At 46.3% G+C, this 15,689-nt stretch overlaps 1 protein-coding gene and 1 pseudogene across 4 annotated transcripts; both read left to right on the top strand.

Annotated features, from left to right (window-relative positions):
• The first annotated feature begins 7,890 nt into the window (after positions 1-7,890).
• TMEM42 (transmembrane protein 42) lies at positions 7,891-11,399 on the top strand. 4 transcript variants are annotated; one of them, XR_011075747.1, is made up of 6 exons: positions 7,891-8,125; positions 8,273-8,349; positions 9,294-9,377; positions 9,627-9,716; positions 9,983-10,129; positions 10,837-11,399. XR_011075747.1 is itself a non-coding variant. In XM_068559002.1 (3 exons), the coding sequence occupies exons 1-3, from the start codon at positions 7,934-7,936 to the stop codon at positions 10,987-10,989; spliced, it is 492 nt and encodes a 163-aa protein (XP_068415103.1). In that variant the 5' UTR covers positions 7,891-7,933; the 3' UTR covers positions 10,990-11,399. The 4 variants fall into 4 exon arrangements, 2 of the variants coding, with proteins under 2 accessions (XP_068415103.1, XP_068415104.1); XR_011075748.1 differs by lacking the exon at positions 10,837-11,399 and adding an exon at positions 10,742-10,772; XM_068559002.1 differs by lacking the exons at positions 8,273-8,349; positions 9,294-9,377; positions 9,627-9,716.
• LOC137774028 (protein SET-like) lies at positions 11,091-14,389 on the top strand (annotated as a pseudogene).
• The last annotated feature ends 1,300 nt before the right edge of the window (positions 14,390-15,689 follow it).

The following is a 15,689-nucleotide window of genomic DNA, read 5'->3' as shown; positions in this document are numbered from 1 at the left end:
AACCTGGGTCCCGGCCATGAAAGCACCAAGTCCTAACCACTGGACTGCCGGGGAATTCCCCATATTTTTAAACCCAGAAGAAACCATAAAAGCCCTGAGAAAGTGACATTTGAATAAATAAGATAGTTATCCAGCAAGCCATGTAGATGCCTGGGGAAAGTATTCCAGACAGAGGGAATGCAAATGCAAGTGTTCTAATTCCAGAATATTTCAGAGACCACTCAGGTAGACAAGGAGGCCAGTGAGTGAGGAAGGGGAGAGTAGCAGAAGTCGAAGGCAGAAATGTGATGGCGATGAGTGGGACCTCACAGTGAGATGGAAAGACATTGGCAGTGGAAGGTTTGGAGCAAGTTAAAGTAGTTTGCTTTAACTTATTCTTTGACATACTATTCTTTGCTTCAATAAAATTATACTTCAGAAGGGTTTGAAAAATAATAGATGTATATATGTCTATATCTATATATCTTTATAAAGATTTAAAACTTTTTAAAATGTCATGGCATTCTAAAAGGTAATACAGTAAGTCCCCTACATAAGAACCTTCAAGTTGTGAACTTTCAAAGTGCATTTGCATGTCCAATCACGTAAGTTAGTTCATGTGTCTGGTATACATTGTCACATGCGTGAATCCTTTACAAGTGTTTGTGCTTCTGTGTACTTTACTGTAAGTACTGTATAGAGTACAGTAGTACAGTATTTTTATTTCAAGCCCAGGATGTCCAGAAGCAAGTGTAAAAGCAGCAGTGATGTAGCTGGTACTTCTAAGAAGTGCCAAGCGATAACGATGGAAACAAAAGTGAAAATAATTGAGAGAGTGAAGCGAGGCAAAAAGATAGAATTGGAGGCCCAGAGAAAGGATGAAGAGAGACAAGAGGAAGAAGAAGTAACTGAAGAACCAAAGAGATTCACGACGCAGGAAATGGCAAGGGGATTTTCTTTATTTGAGGAGGCACTGTTAGTTTCTGAGGCACAGGACCTGAACGTAGAACGGTACACGAAGGTTGCAGTAGCCATTCAGAACGCAATCCAGTGGTACCGTGTCATCTATTACGAGAAAAAAAGAGCTAATACCCAAACGTCATTGGATCATTTTTTCAAGAGGGTAGATAGAATTGAATCTAACAAGGAACCAGAACCTGTGCCATCAAAGTCGGGTGTGAGTGAAATTAGAGCTTGCCCTCCGTCTCCTATTGCTGACGATCCTTCAGCTCTACCATCTCCCACCTCCTCTCCCTCCTCCAGTCAGTAACTCTCCTTCCCTGTTCACACGATGCCAGCCCCTGTATGACAGCTGTTGTACTGTACTACTGTCAAGGTATTGTACTGTAAGATTTAAAATGTTTTCTTTATTGTTTGTGTTTGTTTTTATGTATTATTTGTGTGAAAAGTATTATAAACCTATTACAGTACAGTATTATATTGCTGATTGTGTTAGCTGGGTACCTAGGCTAACTTTGTTGGACTTACTAACAAATTGGACTTACGCACGCACTCTTGGAATGGAACTCATCGTATGTAGGGGACTTACTGTATATAAGCTCTATGTTGATAACATAAAACAATTACTATTGATGCATCTTGCAAATTATTTTTTAATGCTTGCATATTACACATTACAATGTCTCCTTTGGAGCTATTAAATCTTAAATGACAAATGGATATTAAAGATTTTGCAGGTATCCAGCATCTAGATAGAAGAAAGTTCTGCTGTATAGATTTTTCTTTGCTAGTATCATAAGTTGAAAAATTAAGAATCTTATTCCCATATTCAAAGTGTGTTTATATAATATGTATTATCAGATATGTGTGTAATGCAAATAGAAACTACTGTGTATGGAAACTTCTAAATTTCTTCCACTGTTCCATTTTCATGAAGAAGCAACTGATAAACTAGTGTATTTAAAATACTCTTTTTGGATTAGTGTGTTATGAAAATACCCTTTGTGATTACTGAGAGCTTAGGATCTGTTTCATCTTGCAATTACATATTTTAAAATTACCACACTGTACATTGTTTTAAATATAGCTGATTTAATGATAGGTTTCAAATACTAGGGCACATGTGGAACATACTGTGGAAGTACATCTCTCCCCTTGGCAATTAAAGGGTCTTTGAGATTACCCAGCTTAGTTATGTTGAATATGTACATTAGAAAGGTCCTTTGCTACCTATATTAGTGACCCCCATATCCTTATCCTATCTGTAATTCTCAAGTAATTCACCTCATGAGAACCCAATTCCTTGTGTGGCTGGAGTTCTGATCAGGCTCTGATAAAGCCAGGAAATGACCAGTGAAAAAAGTAAGGAATAACTCCTCCTAGAACACAACCAGTTTCTTCATCATGTATATGGCTATTCTTTGACTCTTTTCTATGTTATCCATTTACAATCTGAAGTTCACATTATAGAGCAGGTCTATCTACAGTACATTTTAATAAAAGCCCAATCTTAGCTGAGTCCAGTAGAAAAATTTTTTGTATCCTATACATCTGCATATGCCTGTAAGTGTTTCTGATTTTCAGACAATATCATGGTGCTGGTTAATGCCCAATTTGTTCATCTGAGAGCTTTTTTCACCTTTCTTCATACTAACTCTGAAATGATCTTTAAAAAGAAGGTAATAGTATGTTATAAATTATCTAAATTGAAAATGGTGTATAAAACCTGTTAGGTAGGCATAACCAACATCTACCTGTAGTCCAAAGCCCTTAGCAGCCCTATTATCTACTATAGTTACTCTACAGGAATAACTTTGGGTCTCTCACTCTTAGAGCAACATAACTGGAACTGAACTATAACACATGCTTCACCTAAGATTTTCCATACTGCATGTCAGCCTTGGCCTGCTGCATAAAACTAGTGAATCCAATTTTGTATATCCTTAAATTTCTCCTCTGTCTCATAAACTTCATTCTGATAACTTAGTCTGTGGCTTTCTTTGAGCATGGAAATCTTACTGGGTGTTATCCTGATTCAATAAATCAACAATTGAACCTCAGCTATGAGGAAGATATGAGCAAGGATCGCCAATGAAATGTTACAGCATTAATAAGAATTGCTTAAACATTTGCAGCCTTATAGGAGATCATAGCCAAGGGAAGAAGCCTACCATTCAAAGGAAACCATGTTCTCATGTGAAAATTTTTGAGTACCAAATAATATCAATATAATGTCATGTGAGAGAGCATCCATTTTGACTCTTTTGTACCAGAGATTAAGAAACCAAGTGTAATGGAGTTACCACATGATCCTGCAATCCCACTCCTGGACATATATCCGGAAAAGATGAAAACTCTAATTCAAAAAGATACATGCACTCCAATGTTCATAGAAGCACTATTTACAATAGCCAAGATATGGAAGCAACCTAAATGTCCATCAGCAGATGAACAGGGAATTCCATTGGTTAAGACTCTGAGCTTTTACTGCTGAGGGCCTGGGTTCAATCTCTGGTTGGGGAACTAAGATCCCGCAAACCGCGCACTGCAGCTAAAAAAAAAAAATCAGATGAATGGATAAAGAAGATGTGGTACATATATACAATGGAATATTACTCAGCCATAAAAAAGAATGAAATAATGCTATTTGCAGCAACATGGATGGGCCTAGAGATGATATTGCTTATATGTAGAATCTAAAAAAATAATACAGGGGAATTCCCTGGTGGTTCAGTGGTTAGGACTCCACACTTTGACTGCATGGGGCATGGGTTCAATCCCTGGTCAGGGAACTAAGATCCTTCATGTTGCACAGCGTGGCCAAAAAAAACCAAAAACAAAGAATTATAAAGAGATTTGGAACCATGTCAGTTAAGGATCTACTGAGTACTACAGTAACTGGGAAGTTCAAGATTATGGACTTAAAGATTATGTTAAAAGAGATTGATTTGTAAGAATATTTCAGAATTGACTTTTTCTGCATATTTACTAAAAATATTAATATGTATAAATAACTGCAGCAAGAAACTAAGAAGATAGAGTTGCATTTAAGTTAAAGGTAACAAGATTAATGTTTTCCAAGATTAGTAAAGGCAAATGGTAGAAAAGTTACATTTGTGTTGGAAACAATATTTTAGTTTTATAATATAAAGAAATAATTTGTCTTTGTAATTTTGTTAAAGGAAAGTTTTGCATGTTCATAAAATTACTATGATTTTTGTAATTTAGGAATAATTTTACACTAAATATTTTCCCACTAAGACACCGAAAATTAATACCCCCTTTAAAACAAGATTACTATCATGTAGGAACAACTTCCATAGATTTGCAGTCTATTATTGTTCTGTAAGAACAATGACTTTCCTGGAGGGCAGAAGTAGGCCTTTATATACTTCAACAGCAGTTTATTTTCAAATAAATGTATACTTCTTAAATGAAAACATTTTAAAAGTATTTAAGTGCATTGGAAATTGGAAGTAATGTTAATCCTGATTATCTGAGTGGGGTGATTATGGATGACATGGTCTTCTAATTATACTTTCTAAATTTCCTACAATGAGCATGTATCCATCTGGGCCATTTGATTTGTCAGAAGCCCTAATTAGGGGACCTTCAAGATGGCTGAGGAGTAAGACATGGAGATCACCTTCCTCCCCACAAATGCATCAAAAATACATCTACATGTGGAACAACTCCTACAGAACACCTACTGAACGCTGGCAGAAGACCTCAGTCTTCCCAAAAGGCAAGAAACTCCCCAAGTACCTCGGTAGGCAAAAGAAAAAAGCAAAAACAGAGACAAAAGATTAGGGACAGGACCTGCACCACTGGGAGGGAGCTGTGAAGCAGGAAAAGTTTCCACACACTAGGAAGGCCCTTCACTGGGGGAGACGGTGGGTGGCAGCGGGGAAGCTTCGGAGCCACGGAGGAGAGCGCAGCCACAGGGGTGCAGAGGGCAAAGCAGAGAGATTTCCGCGGAGGATTGGTGCCGACCAGCCCTCACCAGCCTGAGATGCTTGTCTGCTCACCCACCAGGGCAGGTGGGGGCTGGGAGCTGACACTCGGGCTTCAGAGGTCAGATCTCAGGGAGAGGACTGGGGTTGGCTGCGTGAACACAGCCTGAAGGGGGCTAGTGCGCCACAGCTAGCCAGGAGCGAGTCTGAGAAAAAGTCTGGACTTGCCTAAGAGGCAAGAGACCATTGTTTCAGGGTGCACTAGGAGAGGGGATTCCTTCCCTGTCTGCCCACATAAGGCAGAGCACTGCCTAAACGATCTCCAGAGACAGGTACGAGCCGCGGCTATCAGCTTGGACCCCAGAGATGGGCATGAAATGTTAACTCTGCTGCTGCAGCCACCAAGAATCCTGTGTGCAATCACAGGTCACTATCCACACACCCCCGGGAGTCTGTGCAGCCCGCCACTGCCAGGGTCCTGTGATCCAGGGACTAGTTCCCCAGGGGGAACACACAGTGAGCCTCAGGCTGTTGCAAAGTCACGCTGGCCGCTGCTGCAGGCTCGCTCCACATTCCAATTATAACTTCCATACCCCTCCCTCCCCACAGCCTGAATGAGCAAGAGCCCCCTAATCAGCTGCAGCTTTAACCCCATCCTGTCTGGGCAGGAACAGATGTCTGAGGGCGACCTACACACAGAGGCGGGGCCAAATCCAAAGCTGAACCCCAGGAGCTGTGTGAACAAGGAAGAGAAAGGGAAATCTCTCCCAGCAGCCTCAGGAGCAGCAGATTAAATCCCCACTATCAACTTGATGTACCTGCATCTGTGGAATACCTGAATAGACAACGAATCATCCCAAAATCGAGGCAGTGGACTTTGGGAGCAACTGTGGACTTGCGGTTTGCTGTCTACAAATGATTTGTTTCTGATTTTTATGTTTATCTTAGTACAGTTTTTAGCACTTGTTATCATTGGTGGATTTGTTTAGTGGTTTGGTTGCTCTCTTCTTTTTTTATTATCATTATTATTTTTTATTTTAATAATTTTCTTTTATTTTTTTTCTTTCTTTTTTCCTCCCTTTTCTTCTTCTGAGCTGTGTGTCTGACAGGGTCTTGGTGCTCTGGCCTGGTGTCAGGCCTGAGCCTCAGGTGGTAGAGCCAAGTTCAGAACATTGGACCACCAGAGACCTTCTGGCCCCATGTAATATCAATCGGTGAGAGCTCTCCCAGAGATCTCCCTCTCAATGCTAAGACCCAGCTCCACCCAACGGCCAGCAAGCTCCAGTGCTGGACACCCCATGCCAAACAACTAGCAAGACAGGAACACAACCCCACCCATTAGCAGAGAGGCTACAGGAAACCATAAAAAAGACGAAAAGACCACCCTCAGAATGGGAGAAAATATTTGCAAGAGAATCAATGGACAAATGATTAATCTCCAAAATATATAAAGAGCTCATGCAGCTCAATATTTAAAAAACAAACAACACAATCCAAAAATGGGCAGAAGACCTAAATAGACATTTCTCCAAAGAACATATACAGATTGCCAACAAACAGACGAAAGGATGCTCAACATCACTAATCATTAGAGAAATGCAAATCAAAACTACAATGAGGTATCACCTCACACCGGTCAGAATGGCCATCATCAAAAAATCTACAAACAATAAATGCTGGAGAGGGTGTGGAAAAAAGGAATTCCTGTTGCACTGTTGGTGGGAATGTAAATTGATACAGCCACTATGGAGAACAATATGGAGGTTCTTTAAAAAACTAAAAATAGAACTACCAAATGACCCAGCAATCCCACTACTGGGCATATACCCTGAGAAAACCATAATTCAAAAAGAGTCATGTACCACGATGTTCATTGCAGCACTATTTACAATAGCCAGGACATGGAAGCAACCTGAGTGTCCATCGACAGGTGAATGGTTAAAGAAGATGTGGCACATATACAATTGAATATTAGTCAGCCATAGAAAGAAACGAAATTGAGTTATCTGTAGTGAGGTGGATGGACTAAGAGTCTGTCATACAGAGTTAAGTAAGTTAGAAAGAGAAAAAAAAATACAGTATGCTAACACATATATATATGGAATCTAAAAAAAAAACAAACTGGTTCTGATGGATCTAGGGGCAGGACCGGAATAAAGACGCAGAGGTAGAGAATGGACTTGTGGACACGGGGAGGGGGAAGGGTAAGCTGGCACCAAGTGAGAAAGTGGCATTGACATATATACACTACCAAATGTAAAATAGATAACTAGTGGGAGGCAGCTGCATCGTACAGGGAGATCAGCTCAGTACTTTGTGACCACCTAGAGTGGTGGGATAGGGAGGGTGGGAGGGAGACGCAAGAGGGTGGGGATACGGGGATATATGTATACATATAGCTGATTCACTTTGTTATACAGCAGAAACTAACACAACACTGTAAAGCAATTATACTCCAATAAAGATGTAAAAAAAAAAAAACGCCCTAACCACCCCTACCCGCCCCCCCAGCCCCCCACCCCCGCTTTCTCGCTGAATCTGCCGGTCTCTAGCGCCCTCTGACGAAGCATCTCTACGTTTTGCGCTTCTCGAACTAGAAGGTGCAGGCCAGACTCCTGGGGGTCTTGCTAAAATGCATATGCTAATTCAATGGATGTGGGGCGGAGCCTGGGATGGGGCGTTTTAATCATATTCCCACGGGAAGCTGATGCTGGACCACACAGAGTGACAAGGATTGAAACTGCTAGGCAGCGAAGAGTTATTCTACAACAGCAAGCACAGTACCACAGTCAGCCTTGGACACCGGTCCAGCAGTGCTCCTCGGAAAGCCTAAACCTAACACGGAAAGCCGCCCACCCTCGGGAGAAGGCTCTCTGTGGCTCGGCCGGCAGCCCCGCCCCTCGAGGCCCTCGCGGAGCCTCAATTGGTCACCCCTCTCACGTGAGCGTCTCATCACATGAGGCCGCCGTCCAATCGCGGAGCGCTCTCGGCCCAGCCGGTGGCTGGCGCGGCGGGCGCACGGAGAGGTGGTGGCGGGCACCATGGAGGGAAGGCGTCAGTTCGCCGGCGGAGGGGTGTGCGCGGCTGTCTACCCCGACGCCTCCGCCGGATTCCCCCCGCACCTCCAGGCGGGTGCAATGCGGCGCCGCTTCTGGGGCGTGTTCAACTGCCTGTGCGCCGGCGCGTTCGGGGCCTTGGCTGCCGCCTCCGCCAAGCTGGCCTTCGGCAGCGAGGTCGAACCGGGGGCGCTGCTGCGGCGGGCCGGCGGGTGGGGCCGGGGCAGGAGGGGCGCTACGGGGCAGCGGGGCTTCGGGATGGAGCGGGGCTGGGGGCGCAGGGGGCCGCCTCACCGCCGCTGGCCTGTTTGGTCCACTCCGCAGCCGGGCACTACTGACAGCGTGGGCAGGAAGGCATCCCTCGACTCCACATCACGCCCAACCCTCGTCCATTGTAGGTGGTAAGAGACGTCGGGGACTGAGGCTTGTTCCCTTACCAGGGACCTAAAATCTGTCCTCCGATTGGGCTAGTTCACTCTTGGGGAAGACGCACACCTCCTACATCCACTCTACCTCTCGTTTTAAGCCCTTTATGCCCGAACATTTCTCTCCACGTGACTCTAAAGGTGAGACACCTGTTGCCCATCTCTTTAACTCCGTAGTTAATGGCTGTTTTGACTGGTCTCCCCTGCTGGCGGAAACTTGGGAATTTGGGATACCCTAGGTATAAGGGAGACTGAGAGAAACATTCTGGACATAACCCCGATGTTGAGAACTCCTTAACTGCCTCCCCATGTCTGCTAAGGTGTACCTTTGCCTCTCCCATCGCGAGTCATAGGCCACCTTCCGCTTGTTAAAGAGATTTCATTGCATCTGCAACCCAGGGTTAGGCCCTGACCTGGACAGTAGACAGGTTGATTCTTTAGGTTTAAACTAATCCATTGGGAGCTGCCATGCTCGAGGTTGGTATCCTGTTGGGTGTAATTCTTGGAGTAAGTGGTCCAAAGTGAGATGAGTGACTATGAGCCATGAGGTTTTCTAGTCTTCTCTGTTGTGCATCAGACTTTCATAAGCCTTTACGTAAGCAGGCTGGCACTGGCACATAAAATGCTTCTGTGTAAATTATACAGAGACACTCCTTGCTCAGGACTGTATATTCAGCTGCTGATGAGAAGTAAGAGGATGAGGTGTAGATGGGCACCATCCCCAGGGGAAGCAGCTCTGTCTGCAGGCAGGTTTATAACTTAAAACCAAGCAAGGGGTCTGCATATCCTTTGTGTAGGAGGCTTCTAAATATCCTCTCTTCTTTCAGTGCTCTCCTTTAAAAAAAAAAAAAGAAATCTGCAAGTTCTCCAAGTGATGCCTTGGGTCACCAGTCAAATAGTCCTCCGTGTGGTTTCTCTAGGCATGGCTGTGTTCAAGTTCAGATCATGGAGCCACACTTCCTGGGCCTGAATCCTGGCGGCTCCCCCCAGCTGTGGCGCTTTAGGCAGGTTACTTAATGCCTCACGTTCTTTATCTGTAAAATGAAGTTAAGGAATAAATGAAAATGTACTTAAAACACTTAGCACAGGGCCTGGTACAGAGTAAAAGCTCAAGAATGCCCGGTGGGACCGGCCTGAGTGGGTTTTAGCCTTCACAGAATGGGGACGGGGGTGGGGGGTGGGGAGACGACTAATTCATGCTTTACCTGATCTCGGGAAGTGACGGCTCCGCCCCTGATTTACTCATCCCTCAGACTGAGCAATAACCACTTGGCTGAGACTGAACTTCATGCACTGGTCACTGTGAGGCCAATAAGGGACTGGTGTTCAATAGAAGATAACTGGTATGGATTCGCATTTTACTTCTGCCCAAGGTCACATGGCTGGCAAGATGGCCAAATAAGTGTCTTCTCTGAGGTTGTTTCAGCTGTTAAATGGGTGTGCTCCCTGCTGAGGGTTAAGTGAAGCCCTGTGCAGGAAAGCTCTGAGGTCCCCCAGGCTGTGGTGGCCCGGCTGCCAGCAGTAACCATGACCCTGGGTACTGTGAGGGGGTCTGCTGGGCGTGCTTCCCCGGGGCTGGCCGTGGCTGCAGTGACGCTTTCTCCTGCAGGTGAACGTGGGCTTCTGCGTCTTAGGCATTATTGTGATGGCTACCACCAATTCTCTGATGTGGACGTTCTTTAGCCGGGGCCTCAGTTTCTCCATGTCTTCAGCCATTGCATCTGTCACGGTGACTTTTTCAAATATCCTCAGCTCGGTGAGTAGCCTGAGCGTACAGTTCCTCTGTCCCAAACCTGGGTTCTGGGAGGGTTCTGGGCGGGTTGTCCTCGGGCAACCCCTGCTTTCCCACATAGGAGAAGGGCCAGGAACTCAAGCAGAGGTTGGGCTGTGTCTTGACTCCCGGTGGCTGCTCCTCTAATCTCTAACTTGGAGGAATTCTCAAGTGAAATGGGGATGAAGTCCAACTGTCAAAAGCCTACTTGCTGCTCCTCAGGGGTCTGTGAACTCAGGCAGGAGATGTGGAGGGTCGAGGTTCTCTCCCAGGTGGGGCTGAGCCAGTCAGCCCTGCAGTCCAGGCGGGGAGGACTTGGTGGACCAGCTGTGTGCTGGGCCTGGCTGCCGGCCTCTGCTGGGCTTTCTTGTGCACTTTGCTGGGTCCGATGCTGTGAGGAGGTACCCTCCCCACTTCTCCAGGTGAGATATGCTGAAGGTAACAGATGGGTTTCAGGCCCAAGACTTCCAGCTCCAGACCTTTCCTCCCGCCCTAGGGGGGCACTCAGCCACAGGGGAGTCAGGTGGTGCCCACCCACCGTGGTCGCATCCTGCGGGCACGTGCCTGCCCAGCCTCACAGCTGTCTCTGTCCTGCAGGCCTTCCTGGGTTTTGTGTTGTATGGAGAGTGCCAGGAGGTCTTGTGGTGGGGAGGAGTCTTCCTCATCCTCTGCGGCCTCACCCTGATCCACAGGGAGCTGCCACCACCCAGGAAGGCTCTTCCACACAAGCAGCAGTAGCACCAGCGGGCTGGGCGGACCCGCTGGAAAGACAGCGATGGCGGCTCAGGCTCGGGCTGGCGTGTGGGGACTGCTTCTCAGGACGACCTGGGTGTGCAGCCTTCTGACCCTCGGCCAAAGAGAGATGCTTCCCAGGGAACCAGGCCTGTGACCAAGAAGCCTTGTGGGTGGACAGCTCCGGCCTCTGTCAGGGGAAGTACACCGCAGCATGTTCTGCCCGAAGCCTTCTCGGTCCATCTGCTCGGTGCTGTTGAGTCTCACGCTCCACAACCCACCCAGTGAGCCATGGCAGGTGCGGGAGACCCTGGGGTTGGTGGGCTTCCTGTATGGACTTGAAACCATTGCTGTAACTGCAGTCCTGTTGCCTAACAAAGGCCAGTCATGGAATTTTGGAATCAGTGACTGGTGGGGCTTTCGACAACTTCACACTGATATGTCAGGTCATCAGTGTCATGCTTCTGGATTATGGCAAGAGAAGGAAAACTAGATTAATAAATACTTTTTTTGTAAGTTAAAACTGCCAGGTGTGGAATCTTAATTCTTTCCTACTTTTTTTCCTTTCCTAATTTTTTGGAGTAAGAGCAACCAGGGTGAGCTGCAATTCCTGGAGGGGAAGTTGAAACTCCTCCCCCCGCTTCCAGACCTGGGGCTTGACTGCTCTCTGCCTGCCTGCATGGTTCCTTCCTGACTTCACCCAGGCTGGTGCTCTTCAAATTCAGGAGCATCTGTCCATTCTCTTGGTACCAAGGAGAAAAGCTTGACCTCACTTTGGGGGCCTAGTTTTATTTTACTTATTAGGAAAGGAAACTGGCCCAGAGGTTGCTCCCACCCCCTCATGTTACCTCTTCTGTCCTTTGGTCCTGTGACTTTTTTGTATCTTAGGCCATGTGAATCTAATTCCTAGTTCAAAACAGTCTGTTTGCTGCCTGCACCCTCTCCCCGTGCATAGCTTCAAGTGCGAGGCTCACCTGCTCCAGTTCCTCGGGGCTCCCCTGGCTGTCTGAGAGCCCTCTCAGCTCTCCTGAGCCTGACTGCCGGCCCCAGGTCTCCTTCCACATCCCCTGCAGGAGAGAGGGCCTTCTTAGCCACGAGGCCGGGGGAGAGAAGGGTCGTGTCCAGCTGGCCCCTCCTCCCCACGCACATAGCACCTTCATTGCTCTCCTCCGTTACTCGTAGCAGTTGCCGGATGCTCTCCAGAGCTGTTCTGTGGCTCCCAGTGGCTTCGCTGTGGCCCAGTCCCCTCTCCAGCTGCTCCCTTGCTGCCTCCTTCCCTCCCCTACTCACGGTGCCTGAGTCACTCAGACGTCTGCATCTCAGCAGTTCTCGAGGCCACCAGAGCCAGTCGTGCCTCCATGCTTTTGTGCCTGCTTTTCCGTTTGCCTTGGATTCCCTCCCCCTTCCCCTGTCCCTGGAAAACTCCTCCTTCATATCCAACAGGGCACAATTTGCTGTGCTTTCTGAGCTCCCACAGGGGCCAAGGCCAAGCTGTGATTCACAGAATGGTAATCGACTAGCCCCACTTTGACACATTGAAGCCTCCCAGCCTCACTGGGAGGGAGGTTTTTTTTTCTTTTAATTTATTTTATTTTATTTACTTTTGGCTGCATTGGGTCTTTGTTGCTACGCGCGGGCTTTCTCTTGTTGTGGCGAGCGGGGGCTACTCTTCGTTGCGATGCGCGGGCTTCTCATTGCGGTGGCTTCTCTTGTTGCAGAGCACAGGCTCTAGGCATGCGGGTTTCAGTAGTTGTGGCGCGTGGGCTCAGTAGTTGTGGCACACTGGCTTAGTTGCTTCACGGCGTGTGGGATCTCCCCGGACCAGGGCTCGAACCCGTGTCGCCTGCATTGGCAGCTGGATTCTTAACCACTGCGCCACCAGGGAAGAAGCCCAAAGGAGGTACTCTTGTTACTCTCATTTTAGAGGTGAGGAAACTAAGGCTCAGAGAGGTTGGGTCATTTGCCCAAGGTCACACAGCTAATGAATGTCCAAATCACTGTGTGACTCCAGGGTTTGGCTCTTAATCCGTATAACCATCCTGCCTCCCACTTCAGCACGTTAAAGCCCCAGAGAGGTCCTGTGGACGAGGATCCTGTTTTACAGTGTCTAATAGCGCTCCCCAAGTCTCACCTCCTACCCCTCTGAAGGTGATGCTCCCTGGAACACTCTTCACATCTCCCTGGTCAAATCTGACCCCATTATTCTACCAGTGAGGAAGATGAAGGCCATTCAAGGCTCTGCAGGGTGTGTTCACATATGTGAGTCAGGCACCCATCCAAGGCCAGACGTGAAGGCTGCTGAGAGCTGGTGGCCCGGCCTCCCTGAGCAGTTCATGAAAAGGGCAGGAAGAAGTCCATCTCGGAGCAGACATTGTCACGAGGGGACCCAGCCTCCCATCCAGACGCCTGCCGGATACATAAAGATGCTTGAGGAAGAGGAGGCGGCTCGGGGAGACGGAGGAGCAGCTGGAGCACGGAGCGTGAGTGAGGGAGCTGAGCCGCCTGCCCGCCCGCCGTCGCCTCCCCTCCGTAAGCAGGAGCCCAGGCCGGCCCGGCACACTGCCTCAGCCCCTCCCACGTCTTCAGGCTGCAAGGGCAGCGCGTGAGCCAGGGGGAGGGAGAGCGAGCCAGCGAGTGCCAGGAGGAGGCGGCAGACCAGGACCTCAGAAAAAGAACAGCAAGAAGCAATTGAACATATTGATGAAGTACAAAATGAAATAGACAGACTTAACGAACAAGCCAGTGAGGAGATTTTGAAAATAGAACAGAAATATAACAAACTCCGCCAACCATTTTTTCAGAAGAGGTCGGAATTGATCGCCAAAATCCCAAATTTGGGGGTAACAACGTTTGTTAACCATCCACAAGTGTCTGCACTGCTTGGGGAGGAGGATGAAGAGGCGCTGCATTATTTGACACGAGTCGAAGTGACAGAATTTGAAGATATTAAATCAGGCTACAGAATAGATTTTTATTTTGATGAAAACCCTTACTTCGAAAATAAAGTTCTTCCAAAGAATTTCATCTGAATGAGAGTGGTGATCCATCTTCAAAGTCCACTGAAATCAAATGGAAATCCAGAAAGGATCTGACAAAACGTTCAAGTGAAACGCAGAATAAAGCCAGCAGGAAGAGACAGCTTGAGGAACCAGAAAGCTTCTTCACCTGGTTTACTGATCATTCTGATGCAGGTGCAGATGAGTTAGGAGAGGTCATCAAAGATGATATTTGGCCAAACCCATTACAGTACTATTTGGTCCCGGACATGGATGATGAGGAAGGAGAAGGAGATGATGATGATGATGAGAGGAAGAAGGATTGGAAGATATTGATGAAGAAGGGGATGAGGATGAAGGTGAAGAAGATGAAGATGATGGTGAGGGGGAGGAAGGAGAAGAAGATGAAGGAGAAGATGACTAATGGAACACTGATGGATTCTGACCTTCCTTTTTAAATTTTCTCCAGTCCCTGGGAGCAAGTTGCAGTCTTTTTTTTTTTTTCTCCTCCTCCTCTTGTGCTCAGTTGCCCTGTTTTTGAGGTCTCTTTTCTCCTTTATACCGTGGCTCACAACTTATTTTGGGGGGAAATACCTTGAGCAGAATTCAGTGGGAAAAGAATCTCTACCCCTTTCTGTTCCAAATTCATTTTTATCCCGTCCTGTCTCAAAAAAACTTTATGGAATCAACACCACCATGCTCTGTGGGAAAAAAGAAAAACCTTCTGCTCCCTTAGCTCTGCTGGAAGCTGGAGGGTGCTAGGCCCCTGTGTAGTAATGCATAGAATTCTAGCTTTCTTCCTCCTTTCTCTGTATATTGATTGGGCTCAGAGATTACACTGTGTCTCTATGTGAATATGGACAGTTAACATTTACCAACATGTATCTGTCTACTTTCTGTTGTTTAAAAAAAAAAAAACTTTAAAAAATGGGGTTATAAAAGGTCAGCAAAGGGTGGGTTTGAGATGTTTGGGTGGGTTGAGTGGGCATTTTGACAACATGGTTTCTCCTTTGACATGTTTAATTGTGATGTTTAACGGACATCCTTGCAGTTTAAGACGACACTTTTAAAATAAAATTCTCTTCTAGTGATGACTTGAGCCCTGCCACTCAATGAGAGAATCAGCAGAACCTGTAGGATCTTATTTGCAATTGACATTCTCTATTGTAATTTTGTTCCTGTTTATTTAAAAATTTTTCTTTTTGTTTCACTGGAAAGGAAAGATGATGCTCAGTTTTAAACGTTAAAAGTGTACAAGTTGCTTTGTTACAATAAAACTAAATCTGTACACACACACACACACACACACACAAAGTGCTTGGTGCTGACCCAGACCATCTCACTCTCAAAAGATGTGCCTGCAGGAGACCACGGGACACAATGAGATGTTTGTCTAAGAGGAAGGTTTGTCATTTTTCAAAAATCAGGGAGATATGTGTCTCCATCTAAGAAGATGGGGAAGTGTTCACTGTGTCTCTTTACTCATTTCAGAGGTATCGAATCTTGATAAGAGAATGAACTGTGTATCTGAATTTGTCTTTCTGGTGTGCACCCTGGATGATGGGTTGGAGTTTGTTTGCTCTGGAGCTGGCAATTTGACATCCAGGTTCAACAGCCAATGGCCTGATAGGTCAGTGTTACTTTTTTTTTTTTCTGGTTTTAAAATTTTACTTATTTCTTTTTAAAGCGTATAATTCAATAGTTTGTTATTATATTCACAAAGTTCTGAACCATCACCACTGTCGAATTCCAGAACAGCTTATCACCACAAAAAGAAACGCACACCATTAGCAGTCACTCTCTATCCACCTTCCCCC

Source organism: Eschrichtius robustus, chromosome 12 (genome assembly GCF_028021215.1).
Source record: "Eschrichtius robustus isolate mEscRob2 chromosome 12, mEscRob2.pri, whole genome shotgun sequence".
Lineage (NCBI taxonomy): Eukaryota > Metazoa > Chordata > Mammalia > Artiodactyla > Eschrichtiidae > Eschrichtius > Eschrichtius robustus.
The sequence above is the reverse complement of the archived record's forward strand: the minus strand, read 5'-3'. Positions and strand labels throughout refer to the sequence as shown.